General features: G+C 34.4%; 1 protein-coding gene across 1 annotated transcript; it reads right to left on the bottom strand.

Annotated features, from left to right (window-relative positions):
- Window positions 1-5,518: 5,518 nt before the first annotated feature.
- On the bottom strand, window positions 5,519-9,850 carry LOC137715816 (probable beta-1,3-galactosyltransferase 13). The gene is made up of 7 exons (XM_068455164.1): window positions 9,219-9,850; window positions 8,669-8,821; window positions 8,497-8,579; window positions 8,288-8,387; window positions 7,903-8,016; window positions 6,375-6,517; window positions 5,519-5,901 (listed from the first exon to the last, which is right to left on the bottom strand). The coding sequence occupies exons 1-7, from the start codon at window positions 9,596-9,598 to the stop codon at window positions 5,816-5,818; spliced, it is 1,059 nt and encodes a 352-aa protein (XP_068311265.1). The 5' UTR covers window positions 9,599-9,850; the 3' UTR covers window positions 5,519-5,815.
- Window positions 9,851-11,412: the final 1,562 nt, after the last annotated feature.

Raw genomic sequence — 11,412 nt, 5'->3', positions numbered from 1 at the left:
ATCCATACGATCCTAGATACTGGACGAGCCTAAGTAATTTGAAATTGTTTCACGAACTATTTCAGTATTTCCATGAGCAATTAATTTCTGTCAAAATTTGCAGCAATAATAGATAGTATAGTACTCGAGGCCACTTGGTTTTACCAAGAAGACAAATTTAAAGCCATTGATGAAGGGTGCAGGGAAACTTAGAATTATAAGCTTTCTTTCGATCGCGTGATCCTCCTCCCTCAGACGTAAACAGTGCGGTTTTGATGAATTAACTAAGGAAGACACAATAATCGTTAGTGTCAGTCTGTCAGACCTATTCGAAGGACAGAGAGGGATTGCTTCGTTCACAACAAGGTTTGAAACATCTCTCCCCCTCAAAGCTTTCACGTCCCCCTACATATTTCACTTAACCAGCAAACTGCTTCCAATACTTTGGACCCACGTTTTGAGTTTGCTTCATTTCTTCAACCATTCACCAATGTCATGTTTCACATTCCGCGATTCATAGTTCGAATTCCCTTCTCGTCTTTGTTGATTATAGAAACTATTACGCTATGTTGATTGTTCTTTTTGAACTTGGATTCGTTCGCTTTTTCTGACTATGTTATCCGTTTTTAACTTTGATCAGTTAGTGTTAGATGTAGCATGGTTAGTATTGAATGTGCTGTATAAAAAAAGATATCAAATCCAACTTTCAATCACAAACAAAAAATGATTTTGTAACTATCATGTTGTAACTTCTTGGTAAATGCCATAACAAAGTTTCGCTATGCTGATTGTTCTTCTCGAACTTGAATTTGTTCCTTGTTTTAATAATATATCCGTTTTAAACTTTGATCAGTTAGTGGCAAATGTAGTTAATGTTGAATGTGTTGTATATCTACTTTTCATATATAAAGTTATAATATATAGCTTTCAGTTACAACGAGATTACAAGATAATGTAACTTGTACAAATAATTTCATACAAAAACTAAAAACAAGCTGGCACATGATCATGATGGATTTGATAATTGATCCTGGACTTCCATTGGACTCAGCGAATGGTAGCCAGATGTCTTTGGATAGTCCTTTTTCCTTTTGTTTGCTCAATGGGATTGGATAATGTTTAAGCTAGCTAGGTCTGATTGGATTGGATTAGATAGTGATGTGTTTGGAGGGTACATTAAAACTGTCTGAATAATTAGCAAAAGGACCAGTAAACCACATGCGTTGTAAACTTATACAGTGTTGGTCTCTCTCACCTTGGATTCCTTCTCCTTCCTATTCCTAATGTGTTGGGGAAAAGGGCTGATGAATTTCCTCATGGCTTAGTTGTTAATTTGTCCTCAACCTCATTGTCCAGTCATTGTTTTCAGTCCTCATGGCTTAGTTGTTATTTCTATATATATATACCGAAGAGATTCTTTCAAAAGTGAGATTCTTTTTTAATTCTCTATCACATTACGTTTTTAGCAAAATATTTACAATAATGACACTGAAATTGACGTTAAACTGTGAAATGACACAGAATCCATGAAAAATCTCACTTTAACAAAGCCTGCTTAGCATTTCTCTAAATATATATTCAATTTTTTTACTTTTTCTTCGTTCAATTGAATGTCTTGTTTCTTGAATCTTGTGTAGGTTATATTTTTATCTTTATGAATTGGTGATATATATAGCAATGATATGTAGCTCCAAGAACAAATGTTGGCAGTTTTGACTTTTGAGTCCTTTATTTTTTTCTTTTTGTCAAATTCAAGGAGTCAGTCAAAGAAAAGATTTGTTAATCATCAACTATATACTGTTATGAATTCTTATTAGAGAACTTTAATGAAAAATTTACGGTATTGTTTATCTTAACGAAAAATCATATTTTTACATTAAAAAGTTAATCCTAGTACTATTCACTTTACCTTTTATTTTATCATTATCGTTAAAACTCAAAGTTTTCAAACCCTTTTTATTAGTTTTCCTTTATTATTATTATGTAACTAGTCATTTAATGAGAGAAAATAAACACATAGTTTGTTGTACCTAAAATTAAATCACTCGTAAATTCAAGCTGTTGAATGAACAAAACTGAGAAATTTGTCCATTTTAAGACATAATGAATTACTCATTAAGTAAAATTTTATTTCCAATCCCCACAAAATGGTAGGATTATAAGAGTTAAGTATTTTTTTTCTTTTCTTATTTCATGTCTAACCCTTCTAGTCCATTCAAATTCACTCAATATTACCAATCATTCACTTTTATTTTCAATATTCTTTGAATTTTATGTGTTTTTTTAATGTAAACAATCACATGGCTGTAAACAAATAGAGAGAAAAGAAACATAACACTTTGCAATCAGAGACACCAAATAATATTTCCAATCGAGAAATGCTATTGAGAATCTTTCAAAGCGGAACTTTCTATGTATTCTTTGTCACATCATATTTTAATGTTAATTTCTAGACTAATATTATAATATATTATGCGAAAAACATAAGTAGTAGAGAGTATGAAGAATCTCAATATTGAAAGAGTCTTTATAACATTTCTCTTTCCAATAAAATAAGAAATATAAAATAATAAGTACACAGCTTTAATAGTATATTAAACACCGGATTTCTTTCATCAAAATTCACCAATCAATTAATCAGGACTAATGAAATTTGATTCAACGACTAAAATTATTATAATTTTTAAAGAGATCTCTTATTTGTAATCGTTGAATTAAATTTCAAAAATCTAAATTATTTGATCGGTGTGTTTTAGTGGAAGTGATCTGGAAATGATCTCTTCCCAAGTTGAACATTGAAGCAGAGCATGTCAGAAGGGAAGAGGTTTTGAAGCGTGCACGATGGCATGATGCGTTGCATTTGAGGGAAATGAGGAGGCTGACTGGCTGAGGGAAGGCACGTGATGCCCATTTTATTATAATATTAATATGGGAAATATTGGTGACTTTCTGAATTTTAAATTCTGACCCAACATCTTATATATTATAATTTACAAACCAGCTGACTAATAAAAGGTCAAATCTAAATCTTGTTCACACTACACACTTACACACACACACACACACACACACACACACACAAAGGCTTTTGACGAAAGGTATTCCATTTTGAAAAAAATGAATTAGTTACAGAGCTCACAATATATCGAATTTTAAATATTTAAATCGTTTATTTTTTAAGTTGTACTTTGCAGATTATTTTTGTAAAATATTTTTTATGGTAAAAATTTTAAAAAATCTAATTGAGGACGCTATGTTCTAAAAAATATTTAAATTTCATCGTGACAAATAATTGAGGAAATGGGTTCGAATTGAATGGAAATTTTGTAAGGACTTGCAATTGAAACTTACAAATAGACGATTCAGATCGTTAAAATTTGACGTAGAGTGAATCGAACAACTAATTCCTAATATTTTTTTTTTTTCAAAAAATGAAGATGTCTTCCTTGAAAGGGCTTGTATATATGTTATATACAATGAGATGTTTAGAGAGACATATGAAGGGAATAACCATAATGGGATTGAAATTATGGATTAATTAGTGCTGGACTAAGCTCACCAAATACTTAAACCAGAACCCACTAAATGATGTTCTTCGGCTCAGATTAGTAGCTCATATAAATAATCAAATGGTGGAATGCTCTCACACTGCACCTCTTTGTTTTATTTTATTTCTTTCCTAAAGTCTAAAGTGTGACTAAAGTCAGAAATGAGTTGTTTTTTTTTTTTTCATTTCTATTTTTCTGATACAAGCGATCATCTCGGGTGCAACAGATAAATGCTATTAATCATGTGAGTTGTAAACCTTTTAAATTAGAAATGACTCGTAACTTTTGGCACTAATTGTCTAAAATGGACTTTTTTTTCTTTATACAAGCAATATTGCAAAATGACAGAGTTAAATACAAAATGTCGAGTGCATGAGTAAATATTATTAATCACGTGAACTACAAGGCGTCATATCATAAATGGATCTTAAAACAAGCATTCTAGCACTAGTTGTGAACAAGAGGTGCTCTTCATGCTGATTTAAGGCAGTTGGGCCTGGCTTGGACTTGTAGCCCAACCGAAGTGCATGCCCATGGCCCATGTATTACTATATCAAGCCCTATCAAGAACTAAAATATGCTGAATAACATCTTTTCAAATTTTCACCGGGGCCAATCAGAATAAGTGTGCTCAAATCATGAGTCATTAGATTTTCGGAAAAAGATTTTCGCGCTCATTTTTCCATTACTTGAACTTCCGTTTTAATCGGATTGAATAAATCAAAAGAGAATTAAAGAGTAGATATAAAAGGAGATATGTATAAAGTAAAAACGAGACTCCGAAAATCATTTCTACATTATTAACCTAGTACATGTTGTCTTCATCAAGAAATCTCATAGGCATGATCAATGTCATAAACTTATCCATTACTCAAGTTTTATATTCAATATTTCAACTTGGATTTCAAGCTCAATTATCGAATGTAATTATTGGTTTAGTCATTAATTCCACTGGATTTTTGCAACTCCTAATAATAAACTCATCAAATTTAATTTTTGGGTTTATGTATTGTAGGGAACAAACTTGAGTAATCTAGTTTTAAAATGCTAACTCAAGTTGAACAAGTGGGGTCATGTTTAGGGTTGGACGGTGAGAGTGGAGACCACCAACACCAACACAACATATTACATGTATAAAGCTTATGCATTTGACATATTTGACAAACACAAACAGACTCGTTTAGAAGTGCTTTTAAAATGACAGAAAACGCTCTTAGAGAAAATACTTTTGGATTTGGTTTAGAAGTTAGAACTCTAAAGTAATAGCATAAGCAAACGAAATCAATCCATTGAGTGATCAGTCTGGTCTGGTCTGATCCGGTCTGGTAAGTTCCCTTCCTAAGAAATTCAATTGCTTGGACAAACTGAGAACAGAGCTTTAGCATGAGAGGATCAAGGGTAGGAGCTAGAGAGCATTAAGTTTGGCAAATGAAAGCGTTTACATTGTCCTTGATGGTGAACGAGTTTTGACTATGACGATGGAAGGGCAAGAGCTTGAGGTTTATAGCTTACAACGACTTGAATTTTATCCAGGTGAAAACTTGAGGGTATGACATGATCTAAGATTTCAAATAGAAGCGAAAACTTGGAAGAACATTTGTATCTGGATGAAGGTTCCTATGAGGTTTCAAAGAGAAAAATACAGTCCAAGTTTCCAGCTTTTCATGTTTGCGTATATCCACGGAGATGCATTCAAAGGAAAGAAAAATGGGGCTGTTTTCGGATTTGAGGTAATCCTATCGATAGACATTGCAGAGAGCAGTAGGGATGGAATGACACATGCTGAAAAAGAACCCACTAAACACCCCAAGTTTTCAAGATATATCTCTTAATGTGTACCTTGTTAAAACTAGTACAGAAAGGATGAAGGAAAACAGGGTTTCTACTTCCAGTCACCTTCATTCTCGATCTACGTTTAAATATTAAAAAAAGGAAGAAAATTTTTCATCCGAACTTAAGTGCAATGCTCAATGATGTTTAAAGATCTGAAGTCAAAATTCTAAAGAATGATATAAGATTAGAAAAGCTGACAAATGATTACAACCCTGATTACTATCTGTCGTCCTAAATCCTGTAACTATGACCCGGTACGGGCCATACCCTTTTCCTACACCCTCTTCTCATCATATCCCTCTCTGGGACCCTTCAAAAAATGTGTATATTTCTGTGATCTTACTACACAGGGAAAAACAAAAGAATGATATCGTCAGGTAACGGAAGGATGCGCATACCCAAAAATAACTCCTCAGTTGATCCACTTCAAGAGCAAACAACGCAATGCAAGGCTACTAATCATCAGATTCCACCGTCGGAGTTTTTGAGCAGCTGTCCATCTGGTGGAGTTCTAGCAATTTGGTTTCTGGATTGCAGAGCCCTGCATTAACAATAGCACTATAAAACCATGTACGCTTACTTATATATTAACGTGAAATGTCCAATCCAGTTATACCTTTTTCAAGAAATTGCTCAACACTTACTTTCAGTTTTCATTTTCTCATTCCAAGATATAAACCTTTGTGGTTTATTTAAAACCACTCCTAGTTTTTCTATAAGAGTTTTCCTTTTCAAGACAGAATATTATTCCCTATGGTTAGTTACTTTCATTCATTCCCAAGTTAAATCATGTGGCTCTGAAGGCCGATAAAATATCTGGGACAACGGGATATGAAATACAATACTTCTTGAAGTCCAAACCTATTCGGTTGTATTAAAATGGGTCTCTGCATAAGATGAAATTTTTTATGTCTTTGAACACCGATCTCGAATGCAATTTTAGAATATGGTGTTTGATTACCGGAGATTACTAAAACAGTCTCTAAAATTTATTAAAGGAGAAGAAACACCAACCAGAGCACTTCGGAATATCCCACACAGCGATTGATGATGGTGTACACTCCTGTGAGCACAATGCTTTATTGTTCTCATGGTTAACATTCATTGCAAGCATCCACGCACCAATTGTGACATCCTCATTGCTAAACATTCGAAAACTGTAATTACACAGAAGATGGTACAAAATGAGCTATGTTACGGGGTAGGAAATTGGCAGAGATGTAAGGATCTATTCAAATTGAATAATTTATTTTCTTGATATTTGAATTTAATGGGAAAAACACAAACCAAATAGCTTAACATGAGTTAACTTAAGACAATCATGTCTTAGGATAGGATAATGAGAAGGTTATAGAAATCCCAACTAGAATACTTTAACCGTGGGGGCAAGGGTTACATCATTGGAGGTGGTATCACAAGCATAAAACCACTTGATATTCAAGCTGCCCTTATGAGTCTCTCATTAGTAACAATTGGAGTTGGACTAGGTTTATTAAGCCATGGACAATGACCTAGAAATGCTTTATGAAGAATGCTAATGACGAGGTACCATGACCACATAAACTTCACCCCGTCTTTATTTTAGTCGAACTAAGCATTCGCTAAAGTACTTGTAGCCTTAATGGCCAGAATTTTCTCCCAGAGGCACAAAAAGCCAATAAAACTCAACACTGGCCACTTCTTCACATACATACATCCCGACAAACAAATACAGTCAAGGTTATAAGTCAAGATCCTACTGTCCTGCAAACCTATCAATCTCATAAACAATTAAACAACTAATAATGGAAACTGTTCAAACACCCAGGACTTAGCTCAAGTGATAAAAGAGTGGTCAGATCTAAGAGGCACTCATTGTTCAGGAAAGTAAAAGAATATGACACAACAGCAAGTATATAGACATGTACCATATAATAGTGTCTCCTAAATATCGTAGAACAACTTAAACTGGCCATATATGGCTGAATAACATTACCAACACCCACCAATTGGATCAAAGAGGAATCTTTCGGGTTTATTGGTTTTGTAATGAAAAGTATAGGGTTTTGTCACCTCTCCATTAGGTTTCAAGAACTCCTCTTAAGCCTAAAGATAAAACAATAGAAGGAGAACTGAAAGCAGCCACCCCTTAACCTTCCCAGCACTATGTACATGGTTATAAGTTAAACTGCTTCCAACGGATAAAATTGACAACTTAAACAACTTATGGGAAGTTGGCATTAAAAAGGGACATGTTCAGCCAACCGGGACTTGTCTCAAGGGATAATGGAGTGGTCATGCCTAGGGCTTAATTGTTCCCGAGGGTAAAATAATCATACTGACACCAACTAACTAGATCAAAGAGAAAAGTAAAGATGAAACTTTTTCAATCATTCAAGATCTCTGATTAAGATCATGCCATCAGCTTCCCACCATATATATATGGTAAGAGACTAAGAGAGACCGAAAAACACATAATAACAAACAATAACTTTCCGGTGCATACATCTAAGGGCACATATGAACTAAATAAGCAAAGTTTGGTTGATGAGTTAAAACTTGCCTGTTGTTTCTAAGAGCAACCAAACTTGCAACAACATCAGCAGAAAGAGCATATATTGGACCATAGGCATGGAGAAAGTACTCGCTTCCAAGCAAATAGGAAAGTGGCTCATACCTGCAATACTTTCATCGATCAGATCATTTTACTGCTGGAAGAAAAGATAATTGAAAGTTCTGGTTATCTGTGAACCATTTTCACTTGGATGCAGGATAACTGGACACTTTACTTTCAGTTACACTTCCCCAAATGATTCCACAATAGTCTTAAATCAAGTAGTTGCACAGACTAATAAAGGCATAAAATATTTATAAAAAAAATAAAATAATAAAGTTTAAGGATTACGCCAGAGAAAAGACAACCAAATCATGAAAGAAACAGAACTAACCACTTAAGCTTTGGGTCTGTGAAGACGGGGCCCTTTTTCATGCACCCAAGGTATGTCTGAGAGTGAGAACGCTCTTTTGCCAAGAGCAGTGAAAGGCGATCTGAAAATATCAATGCAAAGTGATTGCATTACTCCAAAAAATCTCAGAATGAAAATAACGTATTAGACACACTAAATATGATATGGATAATCTTTACAAATCTACTCACCTGGCCTTAAGTATATGTCGTCATCAGCTTTAACATAGAAGTCAGCATCATAAAGTGCATAGGCAACTTTGAAGAAAGCCAACCTGCAATAGAAACAAACGACATTTTCATTTTGACACTTCAGTAATAAACTAGGGGCATGAAAGATGACTATAAGTAATCCAGAACTAACGTTTTGTAGGGGAGCTTACTGTACTCCTCTTCAATATCCAATAGCAGGAAATCATCAAATTTAGCCACCTCTTTGGCGAGTTCCGCCATCTCTGCTTTATCCTTGGTTTTACCAATCACAAACCTGAAAGCCAAACCAGTGGCTTCTTCCAAGCTGCAACCCCACTTTTCCAATCAATACCAAACAACACAATCACAATTACCAAGCTTTCGAATTTTTCAAGCCACTCTAGCATATAACATCGTCTAAATCAAAGTTCAAAATCAATAATCATTTTCCTAGGACCACAATTTGCAACAAACAATATATGCTGTTAAAATCGGGAAATTGACCAAAATGATCGTTTGGAAATCTCAATTATTGAACTCATCAAATCAAATCTTGTCCACATATATTGATCAAATATTAACGACATTAGATACTGAAAAGTGATCATTTCAGCAATTGAGATTTGTAAATTGATCATTTCAGCCATTTTCACATTAGAATGATGTGAATTAGGATTCAAATTGCTGATATGAATGAAAACATATTTAAATAAAATTGATACCGTTGAAGGCCCAGTGCATCGGACGGCATCCAAGTCTTCCTCAAGGACTGTCTGCGACCCGTGGATCGGAACCCGGTTTGAATCCCCACAAAGCCCATCACTTTGTGCCTCTTGTTATCATCATTTCCATCTCCAACCCCCAAAACGAGACCGTTTTGAGTGCTGCTGCTGGTACCGCCGCCGCCACTTGTTTCCCAAACCACCTTCACCGATCTGGCGCTGCCGATCAGGCAGTTGTACTGGCTCGGGTGGAGAACCGAGACGATTCCGACGATGAAACCGGAGAGTCCGATTACGAGGGAAAAGGCGACGATCAGGACGGTTGGTCTGAGAGCGGAGGGAGGTTGGCGCGCGTGGAAGAACTTAGGGGATGAAGGCATCGTTTTGGAGCTTCAGAGAGGGAGGGAGAAACCCTAGAAAATCTAGGGTTCTTGGGAGTGATCTGTAAGAGAAGGAATCCTCAATCGTTACCGTTACTGGCCGTTAACGTTACTGGTCTGAAGTCCGGACTCCGGAGCTTGGTGATTTCCGTTTTTGAATCTTTTCATAACTTGATTTTATTCTTGCGTTTTGGAAAATTAATAACTACATTTCCAATTTGGTTTAGATACAAACCATTTTTTTTTTTTTCATAATTTTTTGGTGAGGTAGATCTTTTTTTTTTTTTTTTTGGTCAATTTAGTGAATTACTTTTTTTTTTTGGGTCAATTTAGTGGGTGAAGTTAGTTAGGTACATACTTACGTCAGTTGACCTCTCGCTAATGAATATGTACCTTTTCTTTTTTTGTTAATCAAAGACGTCCCCTAAGATCGGGAGGGGATCATTGTCGAATTTTCTTTATGAGGATTTTAGGGATCATTCAATTATATTCATTGATCGTGCATCGTACGGTCAGTTTTTATCAGGTATTGTTTACATTTAATTTTAAATTAAAAAATTACAATGATTTCTAATCGTACGATGCATGATGAACGGATGTGGTTGAATGATCCTTACAAAGAGGATCAGACGAGGATCCTCCTAGCTTAAGACCAACTTGGGTGGGTACATTCTTAGGTATATTTTTTTCTTAATTTTTCATTATTAAAATGTGATTAAATGACCACTTAGTATTACGATCCAGTGATATTCCTCTTCACTTGTAAATGATAGGTCTTAGGTTCAATTCTCGTCAAAGGTGAATTTGAATTACATTATTGCTAGCCTATTGTAAGGTTAAGTCCATCCCCTCCCCATCGTGTAAATAATATCGTTTGTTAAAAAAAAAAAAAATGTGACATTAAATGAAATGTACCTTAAGACCAACTCTAATAGTTATGGTTTAAACCTAAATTTTTTGGTTCTAAACCAAGAAATGGTTTTCTACTCTAATGGTTTTGGCTTAAAATTTTAGCTCAAAATTATTAAGAAATGATTTTAGTCTAATATTTTTCGGTAACTTTTTCAAAAATAAAATTTATGTAAATTGTCCTAATGTATCTTTATGGACATTTCAACCTAAAAATATTTATATTCTGTAAAATAATGAAAAATCACCAAACCTACCTCATTTTTACACATATGCACCACATGAAAAAACGTGGAAAACCACACAGCCTGCCCCATTCTTAGACACAAATAAATAGGTGGGTAGAAAGAAAAAATTTGTTTGATGGAAGTGAAGTTTGTGTGGATGTTTGAACAAATGCATAGGTATTTATAGAGTATGGGTGAATTGTGATTTAAATAAAATTTTTAATTGTTTTAGCCTTGGATTTAATTTTGAGTTGTTAGAATTTTTTTTACCGTTAAATTTGCTCGTATTCTATCTCAAATGTCAGATTTAATGTATATATAGAGTTTATTTTTTTTATACATAAAAAAAATTGAATATAGGCTGTTGATCCAACTACGTGTGTTGTCTGATAAAAAATTTGTAGTCGGTCTTTCCGCAAGTGGCCGACAACGTCAGCAACTAAGTCCTTGCTACTAACCTTAGCTCATTTTCTGGGCTAAATTTGGCCTAACAATAAGTTTTAATCCAACCTTTTTTTCCCAATGATTGGCTAAGCTTTGGGCGGGTATAAGTTTTATCCAACCATTGGAGTTGGTCTAAGTGAAAAATTGGCTAAATGAAATAATAAAAGTTAAAATGGGAAATTGGAAAAATTGTTCTCTTAATTTGTTTTCTATTTAAAAGGTTCTAAAAGGTTT

This window comes from Pyrus communis, chromosome 14, assembly GCF_963583255.1.
Source record: "Pyrus communis chromosome 14, drPyrComm1.1, whole genome shotgun sequence".
NCBI lineage: Eukaryota > Viridiplantae > Streptophyta > Magnoliopsida > Rosales > Rosaceae > Pyrus > Pyrus communis.
This window is presented reverse-complemented; position numbering and strand designations above follow the sequence as displayed.

Excerpts from the sequence above, each read along its gene's own strand:
- LOC137715816 (XM_068455164.1), bottom strand. The coding sequence starts at position 9,598 with ATGCCTTCATCCCCTAAGTTCTTCCACGCGCGCCAACCTCCCTCCGCT. Across the intron at positions 8,388-8,496 it reads CGACATATACTTAAGGCCAG|ATCGCCTTTCACTGCTCTTG; the intron begins GTGAGTAGATTT and ends TGATATTTTCAG. Across the intron at positions 6,518-7,902 it reads GTTGCTCTTAGAAACAACAG|TTTTCGAATGTTTAGCAATG; the intron begins GCAAGTTTTAAC and ends GTGTAATTACAG.